The 18,481-nt window shown below is 38.2% G+C and overlaps 1 protein-coding gene and 1 long non-coding RNA gene across 9 annotated transcripts in view; one reads left to right on the forward strand and one right to left on the reverse strand.

The window, feature by feature from the left end:
- LOC135098424 (uncharacterized) overlaps positions 1-8,894 on the forward strand; it is a 32,682-nt gene extending 23,788 nt beyond the window's left edge. For 2 of the 6 annotated variants that reach the window (XM_064000786.1, XM_064000787.1), the window contains one exon: positions 8,516-8,641. In XM_064000786.1, the coding sequence (XP_063856856.1) occupies positions 8,516-8,626 (111 nt within the window). In that variant the 3' untranslated portion in view covers positions 8,627-8,641. Of the gene's footprint in view, positions 1-8,515 lie in introns of all 6 variants that reach the window. The other 4 variants (XM_064000793.1, XM_064000792.1, XM_064000790.1 and 1 more) reach the window with 4 other exon arrangements.
- Positions 1-18,481, reverse strand: part of LOC135098426 (uncharacterized) — a 43,883-nt gene that overhangs the window by 25,239 nt on the left and 163 nt on the right. For 2 of the 3 annotated variants that reach the window (XR_010266984.1, XR_010266983.1), the window contains exon 2: positions 17,959-18,084. This is a non-coding gene — a long non-coding RNA (uncharacterized LOC135098426). Of the gene's footprint in view, positions 1-17,958 lie in introns of all 3 variants that reach the window. The other variant, XR_010266982.1, reaches the window with a different exon arrangement.

Genomic DNA, 18,481 nt, shown 5'->3' on the forward strand with positions numbered 1-18,481 from the left:
TCCTTGTTAAACTATCAATATCCTGAAAACATTCTTGAAAATCCCCAGTGACTTCCACTGCGCAGAGCCTATTAGAAGTTGTTGAGGTGAGATGCTTTGCATTGCATCAAATTCAACTTTTGCACTGGTGCCAGAGTATTCCATTCATTATTTTCTATGATATTTTTCAATTTTTAAGACAATGATACAATTTCATAAAAAAATGCTATTAGTGCCATGTGGTCTCCAGTACTAATTGAAATTGATGAACAGTGCACCACTATGCATAATGCTACTCAGAAATACTCATACACACACACATACACCAAGAAGGCACCAATCATTTCAGGTGTCATGCCTTCTAATCTTAAATTTCATATGATAAGCATGCATTTTTTGTACAGTAAATATGACCTTTATTTACCTAAATTACAAGACCCTGAGGTTTTTGTTACATGTGTAGCATTGAATTCTCAACATGTTCAGCCGATGTGAATCAAGAAATACAAGACAGGGTAGCCCATAAGTTTGGACACATCAGAAAATGAAATAAAAAATAATAAGTAAAGTAAACGTGCTCCCCAGCAAGGTGGCCGCTGATTGGGGGCAAGTGTGTCCAGCACAAGCAAATCAAAAGTCTTGTGAAGTGTTTCCTCTCTGCACTCTACCTCTTGATGGACTTGCTTCCACATGCTACAAAGATTGATTGCCCTTCATATATATGTTATGATGGTAGAATCCTTGTATCATTGCTGTTCTTGATGTCTGCATGAAACCCACAAACCTTGGCCACTGCCTGAATGGGAAGAGCAAGGGCTTCACATGATACAGGGATTCTACCATTGTAGCATATATATGAAGAGCAATCACTCATTGTAGCAAGTAGAAGCGAGTCCATCAAGAAATAGAACGCTGTACACAAGTGCTACTAAACAACGGCTTCAACAAAAAAGACGCAGACAACCAGATGAAGAGAATTATTGACTGCTGGCACCAGGGAGGAGAAGGAGCTATGAAGGAGAAAAAAGAAGCCATTGACATATTCTACAGAGCACAGTACACCAGTGCCTACAAAGAAGAAAGAATAATGAAGCAAATATTGAAGAACACCACACCAACTGACCTGGAAAAATGTCTGAACTTGATAATCTACCAGAAAAACAAGAAAACAAGCCATCTGCTCCTTGGAAACAAGTGTAGCAAAATGAAAGAACATCTTCAACAATCACATGTCATCTACAGGTTCACCTATAAATAGGGGACCTGTGAAGCCCTCCCCTCCACATATGTCGGCATGACTACAGTAAAGTTGTCCAGATGCCTCAGCTATCATCTCACACTAGGCACCCCAAAGAAACATCTGAAAGAGCAGAAGTTGCACCTAACAAGAAAAATATTAGAAGAAAACACAGAAATTATCACAATCTACCCTGACAACAAATGCCTTACCAACTTAGAAACACTGTACATCAAGGAAGAAGAGCCAAGCCTCAAAATACAGTCAGAACCCTTGAAAGCCTTACCCAGCATGAGGACAAAAGTGCTGCAGAATAACCAGTCACAAACCACGACACTACATGTGGGAGGCTGTGAACAGTCTTAAATACTGGCTACTCTGACCAGCTACTCATTCTCTCCTCAAATACTGAGAGTGAATCATCCCACTGCAGCCACTGAAGAAGAGTCACAGACCCAAAGTCACAATATGACAGATGATACACAATAAAGATGTCATCATATAACACACAAAAGAGAATTGGAAAATTTTAAGGAATAAAGAGAAAGTCCTTAGGAAAATACAAAATGCAGAACTTGCCATCACTTTCATCCAGACACACACAGATATATATATATATATATATATATATATATATATATATATATATATATATATATATATATATATATATATATATATATATATATATATATATATATATATATATATATATATATATATATATATATTTTTTTTTGTGTGTGTGTGTGTGTGTGTGTGTGTGTGTGTGTGTGTGTGTGTGTGTGTGTGTGTGTGTGTGTGTGTGTGTGTGTGTGTGTGTGTGTGGACTAAGTATAATAACAAGACTTTTAAAAGCATGAAAACAACAAAATGTAACAACAGAGGGCATAGCAATGTAGGCAAGGAAAGATGGATAAATAAACAGTAAAAGTAAGTAAAATAATCAAAAGGAACACAGACAGTAGTGAAAAATATTAATGGACAACATACAACCTATTAACAACATCTTATACAAGGCAAAAAACAAGTAAAATAAAGCTGTTATGTTGTAGACGAGCCTCGTATATTCTCGTTGATGGCATGGTGAGGACTGACACAAAGCATTTTGTGAATTAGATAGGCATGAACCCGAATGCCCAAAATTCTGAACATCATTTATAAAAGATATAATTGTGATGATGATAATTGATTATTTAATTCAGGTTTCAAGTGTTTAATGTAAACAGCTTCTAATAATTTTGATATCTGTATGTGCATCAGCTTTATGTAATATACTGAAATCCTTCTCTGTAAATGGATGATTATGTGTGTGTGAATGTGTTATTCCTGAAAACAGGGGATGAGTTAACTGTTTCTGTGTGTGTACTGAGTTATCTTTATGTTCACTGATTCTATGCCAATCTACCCTGTCTTAGCAGCTTATGACAGACCCTCCCACAGCCAAGATGGCTAATTCACAACATCTCCAGCTCATAAATTATTTATCCAGAAAGAATGTATTGAATGAAATTAGTGACAGAACTCATCAGAAAATACTACTTAGATTGTGCAGGTCACTGATCTAGTGAGGAAAGCCTTACAGAGATGAGCAAGCCACTTACTGCTGAAATGAAGGTGATCATAACACTGATCCATCTTGCTGCAGGGAAAAGCTAATGGAAAATTACAGTTGTGCAGTAGTGATGGCATCGGGAGTCATTGAGAGAGCCACAGGTGGCTCAGGATTACTCCTCTGCGCCGAAAATGTGGTTCATATCGAGGCTTCTTCAATGGGATCACATATACCGTATTTCAAATATTGAATTACTGTTTTACACTTTGTGTGTCTCCTCCAAAATATATAAAACTGAGTAGATATTTAAAGAAACTATAAATTAGTAATAAATGGCAGCTTTTGCTGTGTCTTTTAATATTTGAAGTCAAATAACTTTGCTCTTGAACTGAATTATGGTACTGCAACTGAACCAATAATGAGTTAAAAATTTTGTTTAAAAATTTATTTCTTTAAAGAGGAAGATGTTCGGTAACCGAGGTTTCACTGTATGTATACAATGAAATCACAGTTACTGAATGTCTCTCTTTCCAAATAACTTGATTTTCAAACAAAAATTTTAATTCATAATTGTTTCAGTTGCTGTACCATAATTCAGTTTTTGAATGAAGTTACTTGATTTCAAATATTGCAAGACATAGCAAAAGCTACCATTTATTAATTTATAATTTCTGTAAATATTTCCTTTTCATATATCTGGAGGAGAGACACAGAGGATAAGAAGGTAATTCAATATTTGAAATAAGTTAAATGTGATCCCATTGAAGAAGTTCCTCGATGTAAACAAACAAGATTTGGCACTCAGGAGTAATCCTGAGAGACTCCGTTCCTGCTTTTCCAATAACTTCCGAATTTTACCAGTAGTAAGAATCAGGATGGCTGCAGATGAGTGCAAGGTGTGCAAGGAGTGTGATGACCAGATGTAGTGGCGTGGAGTGTGAGGCGTGCAAGTTATGGTTCCACACAGCTTGTATGGGGCTCAAGGCCTCCACCAAGATGCTGAGCCACAAAAACATTATGTTTTTGTGTGATGAATGTCTGGAGGTGGCAAAAGAGAAGCTGAAGACCAGGAAGGAGGACATGGTGGCCAAGGAAACATAGATGATGGCAGTAGTGACCAGCATAAAGGACATGTAGACAGAGGATGTCAAAGATAAGGACACACAGGCTGTGAATGCCTGGCAAGACCTAGAAGACAAGGCCATGCAAACAGAGGAGAAAGACCAGCTTCATGAAGAGGGCTGGCCAACAATGAAGAAAATTATCTGGAGGAGGTCCCCAGTCTGCATTGTTGGGGACAGCATGGTCAGAAATGCAGGTTCCCACCTCAAGACCAAGATGAGTGGGAGCTCACAGGAGTGTCTGAGGGGAGCCAAAATTCATGAAATAAAGAAGACAGTGACTGAGAAGACCCAGAAGTTTAAGAATGGTCTGTTTGTAATCCAGTGTGGCAGTAATGACCTGGAGAGGATTGGAGCAGAAGAAACAGTGAGGGAGGTTGTGGAGGCAGTGAAAGCTGCTCAGGGCAAGAACCTGACTGTGGCTGTGGTAGGAGTGATCAAATGACCGGTACAAGCGACTTAGAAGATGGACAAACTGCATGATCCAGGAGGAAGTTCTGAGAATGAAACTGGACTGGCTGAGGGGCAAGAAAGGCAATGCCATCTTCATTAACTTGGACACTACCCTGAGGGAGAGCATGGACTTCCTGCCAGACAGGGTGCACCTAAATGAAGTCAGCAATGAGAGGATGTGCAGGCGACTGCATGAGTGGATGTGTGCAAGGTCCACTGTGTGCATGGACTCTACCTGAATGAGGGATAGGAGTGCACTGGAGCAAGGAAGAGTAGACACCAGACAGGCAAGGTCATGTATGAAGCTTGGTTGTATGAATGTGAGAGGATGGGGCATTGGCAAATTTGAAGATGTATGCAGGGAGTTGAATGAGTGGAGTTTGGACTTGGTAAGAATAACTGAGACACACCTGAGGGATGTGGTGTGAATGGAAGGGAGAGTGTGGTGGCAGGAAAGGGACACAGTGAACTGGAGAAGTTAGGAGGAGGCATAGCCTTGCTCCACAGAAAGATGAGGAGCCTGAAAGTAGAAGAGCTTGACGTAGGAGACAGTGCAGAGGGTGGGGACGTGTTAGCTACCCGAATGGAGTGTAGGAATGAGTGCAGTAGACTTGAGATGGTAGTTGTAGTTGTAGTGTACATGACAGTGGAATATGAGGGCAGTTAGGGAGAACAGCAGAAAGTACAGTATACTGAAGAAGATTGCAAGAGATCATGCAGGAGAGACAGTGATTGTTATGGGAGAAATGAATGCACACATAAGTATTTTAGGTGAGCAAATGAATAGGAATGGTGAGATGCTTGATGAGTTTGTGAATGAAACCCTGGCAGAAGGACGAGTGACTTGGTGTGCTAGGAACCAGGAGTCTGTGATTAACTACATGCTAGTGAATGGGAGAATGTGTGACATTGTGGACCGCATGTGGATAGATGAGAATGGAATGAATGACATTGTCTCAGACCATAACATGCTGGTACTAGAATGTAAGTTGCATGAAAGAGATGGAACGAATGCCAAGGCTAAGAGGAGAAAGTGGAGACTGAGGGATGTGGGATGGGAGAATTTCCAGGAAGACGAGTGAGAAACTGGGAGGATGAAAACTTGAATGGTGTGGATGAAATGAATGATAGGTTTGTGGAGAATGTGAGAAATGCAGCAGCCAGCCAGATAGGGTATGTAAGAACAATTACCAGGAATGCTAGAAAGGAAAGAAAGAGACTGAATAGGGTGTGCAGGCAGTTGAGAAAGAGGAGGCTGAGAGTGAGTACCAAATAGATGATAGATGGAGGAATTGAGTTTTTGAGGCATTGAACAGTACTAAGTTTGATCTGCCCCAATCAGAAATTTTGATGAGATCAGAAGTCAGGCATTGTGGCCTTCCTGCATGAATTGTTTACTTTCTGAAGGGTTGGACGTCTATGAAAAGACATGGAAAAGTACAGGGTGGTATCATCAGTGTAGAAGTGGATAGGACAAAAAGTTTAGGTTAGAAGATCATTGATGAATAATGGGAAGAGAGTGGGTGATAGGACAGAACCCTGGGGAACACCACTGTTAATAGATTTAGGGGAAGAACAGTGACTGTCTACCACAGCAGTAATAGAATGGTCAGAAGGGAAACCTGAGGTGGAGTCACAGAGGAAGGATTGAAGCTGTAGGAGGGTAGTTTAGACTCAAGGCTTTGTGCCAGACCCTATCAAAAACTTTTGTTATGTCTAAGGCAACAGTAAAAGTTTCACCAGAAAAAAGACTCAGTAAGGAAGCCAGAAGATCACCAGTAGAGCAGCCTTGACAGAATCCATACTGGCAAAGAGATAGAAGGTTGTGAAGTGATAGATGTTTAAGAATCTTCCTTTTGAGGATAGATTAAAAAACTTTAGATAGGCAAGAAATTAAAGCAATATGACAGTAGTTAGAGGGATTAGAACAGTCAATCTTTTTTTAGGAAGAGGATGAATGTAGGGAAACTTCTAGCAAGAAGGATGGGTAAATGTTGATAGAATTAAAAGAGTTTGACTAGGCAAGATGCAAGCCTGGAGGCACAGTTTCAGAGAATAGGAGGTACCTATTCAGGTTCATAAGCCTTCCGAGGGTTTAGGCATGGAAAACATCACTGTAAAGGATTTTAATGGGTAGCATAAATTAGTCAGAGGGTGGAGGAGAGGGAGGAACAAGCCCTAAATCATCCAAAGTAGAGATTTTAGCACAGGTTTGAGTGAAGAGTTCAGTTTTTAGAAATAGATGAGATGACAGTGGTGCCATCATGTTGAAAGAAAGGAGGAAAAGATGAAAAAGCAAAGTTATTGGAGATGTTTTTGGCTAGATGCCAGAGGTCATGACAGGAGTTAGATCTTGAAAGATTTTGACACTTTATTAATAAAGGAGTTTTTGGCTTGTTGCAGAACAGACTTGACATGATTCCAGGCAGAAATATAAAGCACATGAGGTTCAGGTGATGGAAGGCTCAAGTAACTTTTGTGGGCCACCTCTCTACCATGTACAGGATGAGAACAGGCTATGTTAAACCACCAAGGTTTGGAAGGTTTAGGTTGAGAGAAAGAGTGAGGAATGTACCCCTCCATGCAAGACACTATCACCTCTAATACTCTCAGCACACAGAAATAGTTCTCTGACACAGAAGCAGTAACCATTCTAAGGAAAATCAGCAAAATACCTCCTCAGGTCCCCCAGTTAACAGAGGCAAAATGCTAGATGCACCTCCTCTTTTTGGGATCCTGAGGAGGAATTGGAGTGATAGGATAAGATACATATATAAGATTGTGATCAGAGGAGCCCAACAGAGAAGATAGGGTAACAGCATAAGCAGGATTAGAAGTTAAGAAAAGGTCAAGATGGTCAGGAATACGAATAGAGTGTTGCACCAATTGCTGTAGGTCGTGGAGGATAGCAAAGTTGAAGGCTAGTTCACCAGGATGGTCAGTGAAGGGAGACCATGTTTTTTTTGTTTTTTTCCCCGATTATCTGTCTAATTTATCAAACAAAGGTTGGTAAATGAGGCAGAACATTCAGTCAGCAGCATTGGCAGTGGTGGGGGAGTAAGTGAGGGTGGGAGGGAGGGAGGGGGAGTGTGGAGTACACACCAAGGATTCTCCATAAGAGGATATACAGTCTCAATAGGGGGGCTGAAGGATCGACTCGAGTTTAGATAGCAACAGATGGAACACCAGTTGACAACAGCTGACTAGGGCCTTGGTGGGAAAGGAAGGAATGAATGTTACCCACGTTCAAAAATGGTTCCCTGCACAGGCAAGAGTTGCTGTTGCATTTGTGGTAAAAGGAAGAGTACTCTGCAGGTGATGAGATTCCATGAATTCCCCATTGATGCCAGAAGGTACATTTGAAAAGCTGGTGACATGTTGATCAAGGTAATGTTATCCGAATTCAAATAAAAGGCAGTGTAAATAAGGGGAACACTGTCATGTCTGAGGACTTCTCTCATCTTATCTTTAGTCACTTGTAATTGTTATCAAATGCTGTAGGCTTTATTTTCTGCCCTTAAACGATAGATAGACATTATTTAGATAGCTGTGGGGACTAGACAAGTTGATTCTGCTGGTGTGGCGTAAGTAGTGTGTTGGCACATGTTGGCCACTTTTCCAGGTCACCAGGGAGGCTGCATATGCTACACAGACCCTGTTGAGGTCATTGAGATTAGGCAAGTTGATAATAACAGTAATGTTTTGCTGGTGTTGGCAGAACTGTGGTGTTTACTGTTGAGGGCACAGTGCCTTCCAGCATGCATGGCACTGATGCCAGGCATACTATTGGCTGAGTTACTGTCTCTTAAAGATTATTATTCTACTCTATCCTCTTGTCCTGTGCTGTGGTTTGCCTGATGCCTTGCAACACTTCATTGCCTCCTGGCTGAGTGCAAAATTGTGTTCTGCATGGCTTGAAGAGAAAAAATGTGGCATTTCCAGTAACCAGAAGAGTAAGGAAAAAAATACAAACTTATTTGTTACATTTGCATGACATTCTTTTCTTCACAAAACTGTTGTAGCAATGTTCTCTTTGTTAGATGTTGTAACTCCACAATGACAAAAAAGGAACAACAACTAATGTGTTAGTTTGCGGAAAATTCTAGTCTCTCCAGCACGCCTTTCTTTGTCATTAATCAATCATGTTTCTGAAATGCCATCTTATTTCAGGTGTGTGAAACAGCTCCATGCTCTCAGTACCACTTGAGAGGAACTCACACTGCAGGGCCCACTGTGATGTGGTCACAAATCCTGCTGGTAAGATATCTCTTCACTTACTAATAAATAAAATAATGTGCCTTATGCATACTGTCAATTGAAAAGAATAACAAGAATATTACTTACATAGCAGTGGAACATTTATAATAACCTAAATTATGTTGATTATAATTTTCTTACAAATTTTTGTAAATGCTGCTTTTCTTTAGGCTGTAGGATCTTAAACAGGATGCTCATCTAGATAAATTATATGCAGTACAGTTTTCTATCTGTCTATTTATGCATGTACCTATCAACCTATATCTGTCTGTCTATATTATTTATGCATATATCTATCTACCTATACGAGTATCTGTCTGTCTGTATTATTTATGCATGTATCTATCTACCTATATCTGTCTGTCTATATATATATATATATATATATATATATATATATATATATATATATATATATATATATATATATATATATATATATATATATATATATATATATATATAATGTACAACTGCGATAAAGCATTGAAATTTTAACAAATATTTAATCAGAATAATGAACCAATACTGGCAAGACAAACTTGCCATTCATGCAAACACTGAAATTTTAATAAAAATCTAGTCTGAATAACAAACTAAAACTTGCAAGACTAACTCACCAGCTGTGCAAGCTGCTGCTCACTTATCTGCTGCCTGTTCCTTCCTCCCTCTTTTTCCTTTCATCTTCCTTCTTTCATCTGGTCTCAAAACTGCCTGTCACCTCCCCTTCCCTTTATTTGTCAGAGATAAGGAATAAGGGAGAGATAGCTCTCTCTCTCTCTCTCTCTCTCTCTCTCTCTCTCTCTCTCTCTCTCTCTCTCTCTCCTCATTCGTTTTATGTCATTTTCGCTTCTTTCTTTCTCACTCATATATATAATTCCATTTTCGTTCTCAATCATTCTCATTCTATTTAGCAACCCTTAGGATTGTTCTTACTTTCACAGAGAGAGAGAGAGAGAGAGAGAGAGAGAGAGAAGACTGCTCCATTTAACTGTATATATACACATGATGCCAACAGTAAGTAAACGTGACCCGTGCTTGTCAAAGCAGCACGAAGCTCTGGGTGATAATGCACGAAAGTCAGGATGGTAACACTTTAGGACTAGGCAGTGAGACTCGGGAGGGTACTGTATATATTTGTTGTTATTTCAAATTTAGTATTGCAAATGTGCTTGTTTTTATGTATTGTTTAAAAAAACTGCAATAATTTTTATTATTTTCAGGTTCCCTGGAACCAATTAATTTTTCCTATAGGTTCTCTAATTGCCATAATGGACATTCACCATAATGAACGCAATTGGGGTGAATCATGTTTGTTATTGCTTATCATACTGTGTGTGTGTGTGTGTGTGTGTGTGTGTGTGTGTGTGTGTGTGTGTGTGTGTGTGTGTGTGTGTGTGTGTGTGTGTGTGTGTGTGTGTGTGTGTGTGTATATATATATATATATATATATATATATATATATATATATATATATATATATATATATATATATATATATATATATATATATATATATATATATATATATATATATATATATATATATATATATATATATATATATATATATATATATATATAAAATTTTACCATTATATACTTTTCATTGTTAAATGAGTTAAGTACTGCCTGAGGTTATGGATGTTCCAGAACTGTAAAATATGGACCCCATTTCAGCATACTGCCTCTCAGTCTCAGTAATTGCAACAAGACCACAGGACTGCAAACATACTCAACATAGAGTCATGTCTGGTACTAAATTTTGAGAGAACATGGCTGCCATTTGTTCAACTACTATTTATTACTGTCACACATCCTATTGGCAAGTTACAATCACTGGAACAAAGCCGTGTTTCATACTGCTTAATGTTATTTACAGTGAAACTGAAGATTTTATTTATAATAATATTACAAATGACACCACCAAGAGGAATCCCACACTGTGGGGTTCCTCATCCCAACTTCTTGTCTGGAGGAGGACTTCTTGCTACATGGACATCTTGGTGGAGGTAAGATTCACTCAAAAGTGTAGTAATCTTTCTGTCTTTCAAGGCTGACTCCCTTCCTACTGATCACTGATTTTCAACATTTGTGGGGGAATCTGGTATTCTTGAAGGTTATGAGTTGGATAAATTTCTGGGAGGAGATTTTGGTTTATACCTGATGATAATTGCAAATGTCAATTTTCATCATTCTTCAGAAAATGCTTATTAAATACAATTATGAATTATTTTCTAAGAACTCAGTGACATTAGTAATTATGTACAAACAAGATCTAATATGAAGTGGTTATAAAAGAATTCAATATATTATCATGTTAATAACCTCATTCCTTAGTTCTCGGCATTGAATCTCTGTAAACTTCCTAATTTTGAGAAAGGGGGCACCATGTACAGTGCTGAGTAAAGTTTGGGAACCACTGCCATAGACAGACAGGTATATTGTGTAGTCTAGATTAATAGCAGGTATTATTTTTTTTGTGATTTTATCAGTATCTAAAATTGTTGATTACTCTTTATTGCTTAATTTTAAACATTATTAAAGATGTTATTGCTTGGGAACATTATTCCATGAGTGGAATGTCACATTTCTGCTTTTTTTTTTTTTTTTATCAATTGCTGTATCTATTTAAACTCATTTTCCTGATTTATTTTTTTTCTTGTTGCAGTTAGTCTAAATTCTGATTTACTCATAAGTACTCTCTTAAAGGTCCTATGTTCATATTTTATTTTGAGGGCTTGTGTATTTCTTCTTTACATCATTTTACTTTTAGCATAAAGCATCTTAAAAATAGTTTATTTTTATTTTTTTATTTATTATTATTATTATTTTTTTTTTTTTTATGTAGGAGGGATACTGGCCAAAGGCAACAAAAATCCAATGAAAAAAAAAAAAAAAAAGGCCTACTGAGATGCTGATCCACAAATAAGTTCCAAAACAGAAGTAAAAAAATTGAAAGATAAGTGTCTTAAAACCTCCTTCTTGAAGGAGTTCAAGTCATAGGAAGGTGGAAATACAGAAGCAGGCAAGGGCTTCCCAAGTTTACCAGAGAAAGGGATGAATGATTGCATTAGAGAGGTGGACAGAATAGTTGTGAGAGAAACTAGAAAGTTTTGTGCAGCAAGGCTACCAAAAGAGTGGGGGCATGCAGTTAGCAAAATCAGAAGAGCACTTAGCATGAAAACAGCAGTAGGAGATAGCTGGAGATGCAACATTGCAGCAATGAGAAAGAGGCTGAAGACAGTCAGTTAGAGGAGAGGAGTTGATGAGTTGAAAAGCTTTTGATTCCACCCTGTTTAGAAGAGCATTATGAATAGAACAACCCCCAAACATGTGAAGCATACTCCATACATGGATAAGGCTCCTGTACAGAGTTAACAGCTGGAAGGATGAGAAAAACTGGTGGAGACATCTCAGAACAGTTAACTTTATAGAAGCTGTTTTAGCTAGAGATGAGATGTGAAGTTTCCAGTTTAGATTATAAGTAAATGACAGACTGAGGATGTTCAGTGTAAAAGAGAGGAACAGTTGAGTGACAGTGAAGAAGAGGGGATAGTTGTCTGGAAGGTTGTGTAGAGCTGATAGATGGAGGAATTGAGTTTTTGGGGCACTGAACAATACGAGTACTAAATTTGCTCTGCCCCAATCAGAAATTTTAGAGAGATCAGAAGTCAGGTATTCTGTGGCTTCCCTGCATGAACTGTTTACTTCCTGAAGGGTTGGATGTCTATGAAAACATGAGGAAAAGTGCAGGGTGGTATCATTAGCGTAGGAGTGGTTAGGACAAGAAGTTTGGTTTAGAAGATCATTGATAAATAATAGGGAGAGCGTGTGACAGGACAGAATCCTGAGTAATACCACTGTTGATAGTTTAGAAGAACAGTGACCGTCTACCACAGCAGCAATAGAATGATCAGAAAGGAAACTTGAAATGAAGTTATAGAGAAGGATAGAAGCTGTAGGAGGGAAGTTTGGAAATCAAAGCTTTGTGCCAGACTCTATCAAAAGCTTTTGATATGTCCAAGGCAACAGCAAAAGTTTCACCAAAATCTCTAAAAGAAGATGACCAAGACTCAGTGAGGAAAGGCAGAAGATCACCAATAGAGCGGCCTTGATGGAAGCCATACTGGCGATCAGATAAAAGGTTATGAAGTGATAGATGTTTAAGAATCTTCCTATTGAAGATAGATTTAAACACTTTAGATAGGCAGGAAATTAAAGCAATATGATGGTAGTTTGAAGGATTAGAATAGGCACCATTTTTAGGAACAGGCTGAATGTAGGCAAACTTCCAGCAAGAAGGAAAGGTAGATGTTGACAGACGGAGTTTTTTGAGAGAGTTTGATTAGACATGATGCAAGCACAGAGGCGCAATTTTGGAGAACAATAGGAGGGACCCAATCAGGTCCATCAGCCTTCTGAAGGTTTAGGCCAGCGAGGGCATAGAAAACATCATTGCAAAGAATTTTAATAGGTAGCACGAAGTAGTCAGAGGGGCGAGGAGATGGAGGAACAAGCCCTGAATCCCTCAAAGTAGAGATTTTAGCAAAGGTTTGAGTTCATCTTTAGAGATAGATGTGATAGCAGTGGTGCCATCTGGTTGAAATAAGGGAGGGAAAGAAGAAGCAAAGTTATTGGAGATGTTTTTGGGTAGTTGCCAGAAGTTACAAAGGGAGTTAGATTTTGAAAGATTTTGACACTTTCTTTTAATGAAGGAGTTTTTGGCTAATTGGAGAACAGATTTGGCATGGTTCTGGGCAGAAATATAAAGCACATGAGATTCTGGTGATGGAAGGCTCAAGTATCTCTCTGTCACCTCTCTATCATGTGTAACACAAGAACAGGCTGTGTTAAACCAAGGTTTGAAAGGTTTAGGTCGAGAAAAAGAGTGAGGAATGTACGACTGCATGCCAGACACTATCACCTCTTATAGGTGCTCACCACACAGAGACGGGTCTCTGATATGGAAGCAGTAGTCATTCCAAGAAAAATCAGCAAAATACCTCCTCAGGTCCCCCTACTAGCAGAGGCAAAATGCCAGAGGCACCTCCACTTAAGGGGATCTTGAGGAGGGATTGGAGCAATAGGACAAGATACAGATATGAGATTGTGGTCAGAGGAGCTCAATGGAGAAGATAGGGTGACAGCATAGGCAGAAGGATTAGAGGTCAGGAAAAATTCAAGAATCTTGGGTGTATCTCCAAGACGGTCAGGAATACAATTAGGCTGTTGCATCAATTGCTCTAGGTCATGGAGGATAGCAAAATTAAAGACTAGTTCACCAGCATGGTCAGTGAAAGGAGAGGAAAGCCAAAGCTGGTAGTGAACACTGAAGTCTTCAGGAATGGAGACCTTCACAAAAGGGAAGGGAGTCAGAATGTGCTCCACTTTGGAAGTTTAGTCAAAGAATTTCTTATAGTTGGAAGAATTAGGTGAGAGGTATATAGCACAGATAAATTTAGTTTGAGAGTGACTCTGTAGTCGTAGCCAGATGATGGAAAACTTGGAAGATTCAAGAGCGTGGCCGTGAGAGCAGGTTAAATCATTGCGTACCTAGATGTAACATCCAGCATTGGATTGAAAATGAGGATAGAGAAAGTAGGAGGGAACAGAAAAGGGGCTAGTGTCAGTTGCCTCAGACACCTGAGTTTCAGTGAGGAGAAGAAGATGAGGAGAGGTCGTGTTTTACAGATTGAAAATTAGATCAAAGACTGTGAATGTTGCAGAAGTTCTTTGTTATGCTTTTCCAAGACTCTCCTTGCCAAATGTATGATTTCTTCTCTTATCCCTATATATTAATTCCTTCATGATTTATATTTTACTCAATTTCTGTGAAAAAATGATATATTGCTATAGTTATATAGTGACATTTAATATAAATACCTAGTGGAGGGATGAGATCCTGCAGTTTCTTTTACTGAGGGTGGATTACCAGAATTAAGGAATCTTGAATACATCATACTTGTGGTAGGCCTGGATGTGGCCAGTTTTTCTCACCCCCCCCAGCTGCTAACTCTGTACAAGGGCCTTATCCGTCCATGTATGGAGTATGCTTCACATGTCTGGGGGGTTCCACTCATACTGCTCTTCTAGACAGGGTGGAATCAAAAGCTTTTCATCTCATCGACTCCTCTCCTCTAATTGACTGTCTTCAGCCTCTCTCTCACCGCTACAATGTTGCATATCTAGCTGTCTTTTACCGCTATTTTCATGCTAACTGCTCTTCTGATCTTGCTAACTGCATGCCTCCCCTCCTTCCGCGGCCTCGCTGCACAAGACTTTCTTCTTTCTCTCATCCCTATTCTGTCCACCTCTCTAACGCAAGAGTTAACCAGTATTCTCAATCATTCATCCCTTTCTTTGGTAAACTCTGGAACTCCCTGCCTGCTTCTGTATTTCCACCTTCCTATGACTTAAATTCCTTCAAGAGGGAGGTTTCAAGACACTTATTCATCAATTTTTGATCACTGCTTTGACCCTTTTATGGGACTGGCATTTCAGTGGGCATATTTTTTATTGGATTTTTGTTGCCCTTGGCCAGTGTCCTTCCTACATAAAAAAGAAAAAAAAAAATTGTCTCACACAAACCACACATTGAGAACCAGTTGTTGCTAGCCTAACTATGGCCTGTATCCCCAATATCTGGCCTGGTTTTAGTCACAATTGCCCCAAAATGCTTTTCTGCAGCTCTTTTGTGGGGAAGTCAGCTGCCGTCCTGTGAAACACTATAACAGTTCTTTGCAGAGTTTTTTTTTTTTTTTTAGGAATAGATGTCAGTACATACAGCATCAATCAAGAAAGCTACTTGGTGTGTAGTGACTTTGTATCTTTGGATCACTAATGATTGTTTACTTCTGTCCTCTCAAATTTATGAACATGGGATTCTTTTTATTTTTAACTTCATGACGTTAGGAGAAATACTTTTTAGTCATTGCTGTATCAATTTTGCTTAGAAAATTTATTTTCTATTGTATTTCAAGAAAAGATTATCCTGAAGGTATGATGAAGTAATACGACATCTGTCCTATGATATGGGAAATTATGTAATGAACTTGTGCAGCCAAGACGTGAGGAATGGCATTGGCCTCCATTAGGCCATATATATGTGTCCCTTAGAACATTGAATGTTGATTCATTGTATTAGTGCTTGCTTTATATTAGGAATATATTGCCAGTAACACTGCACATGTTGGATGAACCCAGTAAGGTGAAGTGTGTATTTTGTTTTATTATTTTTGTTTTCAGTGTGCAGTGCACAACAGCTTTCTGGCATGTGTGCCTTGCCATTTCAGCTTTCCATTACAGTACAAAAAAACTTTTATGTGGAGGTGTTAATTGTTGTTTTAATGACAAGAGTGTATGTGTGCCGTATGGTAATATTGTCTTAAGTGTGTGTTCTGGGCTTGATATTTGGATGTGTGATAGTGATTGTCTTAAATGATAGCATCTCGAAAATATGTAAAGATCAGGTTCTTTGGCATCCTTTTCTTTTTGTATGATGATTATTATTTTCATTATCATCATCATTATCATCATCATCATCATCATCATCGTTATTATTAGTTACAGTATTATTATTTTTTTTATGCAGCTGCTACATACATAGGATATTAATTATTTTACTTTATAATCCATAATAAAGTATATATATATATATATATATATATATATATATATATATATATATATATATATATATATATATATATATATATATATATATATATATATATATATATATATATATATATATATATATATATATATATATATATATATATATATATATATATGGTTACATTTAGTTACCTTATAGAATTCGTAATGAAAAAAAAATAGGAAGGTAGTGAAATACCTTAGACACTCCTGAAAGCGTTTCCTATGAATGTGCTGGTCGCCGACAGGTGGCAGCATCGCCGCTGTCCTCCAAACTAATTTCACTACTTCAGTTTTATACGTTCCTTGGCGCACGTCACACCCGCACACACTGCCTTTGCTCATAGGCCAACATGGCCGAACAACAAGTTTATGTGTGCTACCCAACGGAGGGATTTTCTCAATGAACTGAGTGAACTGAACTCTCTAAAACACAGATTAGACCATATTGGTACTGATTTTTTTTGTCACAATTTGGTGCGAGCAGTGATTTTGAGAGCAACATTGACCAACAAAGCACTCTCTCTGGAGATGCTCTTTATAAAGTCTCAATAAATGGCAAAACTCATCTAGAGACCAATTAGGTTTTCTTGTCCTCTTGGCTGCAGCAGGGCTGGCTGTGTCCATGATGTTATTGCTGGTGTTGTTGCGGCGATACAAACGTGGCGCCTGAGTGGTGACTGCTTGTTATTGTTTACCTTTGAGACCCTTCTGGCGGCAGATCTTGTTTTAGGCACAAATTTTCTTTATTTAAGAAAGATACAGCTTAAATATTACACACCGGCCGTGAAAAAAAAAAAATATTTTTACCTTTCTAATCCCTTTCTTTATCAATTAATGCGTATGTGTGTATATATATATATATATATATATATATATATATATATATATATATATATATATATATATATATATATATATATATGCTATTTGTAGAAGCTAGCAAAATCGGCCATAACTAAATCACTCATAGCTATGACAGAGGTATGAAAATCCCAGTCTTTATGACAGAAATTTATGAATTTTTCATAGATATGAGTAGAATTATGGATACTTGTGACTTTTTATAAGTACCATCCCAGTAGAGCTGCCTCGACGGAACCTATACCAGTGATCAGATAATCATAAGGCTTTGAAGTGATAGATGTTTAAGAATCTTCCTGTTGAGCATATATCCAAAAACTTTAGAGACAAGAAATTAAAGCAATAGTACGGTGGTGTGATGGATTAGAGTTGTGATCCTTTTTAGGAAGAGGCAGAATGTAAGCAAATTTCCAGCAGGAAGGAGAAATAGATGATGATAGACAGATTTGGAAGAGTTCGACTAGGAAAGGTGCAAGCACGGAGGCACGGTTTCGGAGAACAATAGGAGGGACCCCCATCTTGTCCATAAGCCTTCCGAGGGTTACGGCCAGGGAGGGCATGGAAAACATCACTGCGAAGGATTTTAACCCTTATGGTGCCGGAGCCGTCCGGGTGGCTTAATGGGTAGCGTGAAATGGTCACACACACACACACACTAATAATAATGATAATAATAATAATAATAATAATTATTATTATTTTTATTATTATTATTATTATTTAAATAAAAATAAACAAAATAAATATCACAATAAACATCACACCTAACCACAAAGCAACAGTATCACTCCCAGCCAAAGCACACAACTATGTACATACATAGCTTTACATACCTTAAAAAGTTTAGTACCTTCCTCAACTGCAACAACCATAGTATCGAGCTGAAAAATCACGTCATCTCACGAGTCATTTAAGACCCCTGCCCTAGAGTCATGACTAGTCCGTGGCTCAGTGATACGCTGTGAATAGGGTTTTAAAATTTTTAGCCTCAGAGAGAGAGAGAGAGAGAGAGAGAGAGAGAGAGAGAGAGAGAGAGAGTGCACATTCAAGATCACAATTTAGGGTTAAATATGCAAATATGAATTGTTGCTTTCTCTGCATATAAATGCTGAGAAAGAGACACGTGCAGCACAAGACCAAACAAAGGACTGAAACATGCAGCTGCATAAACATGACTTGACAAAGAACACAGACCACAAATTATCGCAACATCTGAACACAATCAAAGGAACAGATGAAACTGAAACATACAAAACAAATAACATCTTGAATGGTGTTTGTATGGTGTTCAAGCCTCGCTACAGCTGCCTCTTATTTTAATAAATTTTACGGCCACGTGACGCTGGAGTTTCCATT

The sequence above is a fragment of the Scylla paramamosain genome, unplaced genomic scaffold, assembly GCF_035594125.1.
Source record: "Scylla paramamosain isolate STU-SP2022 unplaced genomic scaffold, ASM3559412v1 Contig61, whole genome shotgun sequence".
Taxonomy (NCBI): Eukaryota; Metazoa; Arthropoda; class Malacostraca; order Decapoda; family Portunidae; genus Scylla; species Scylla paramamosain.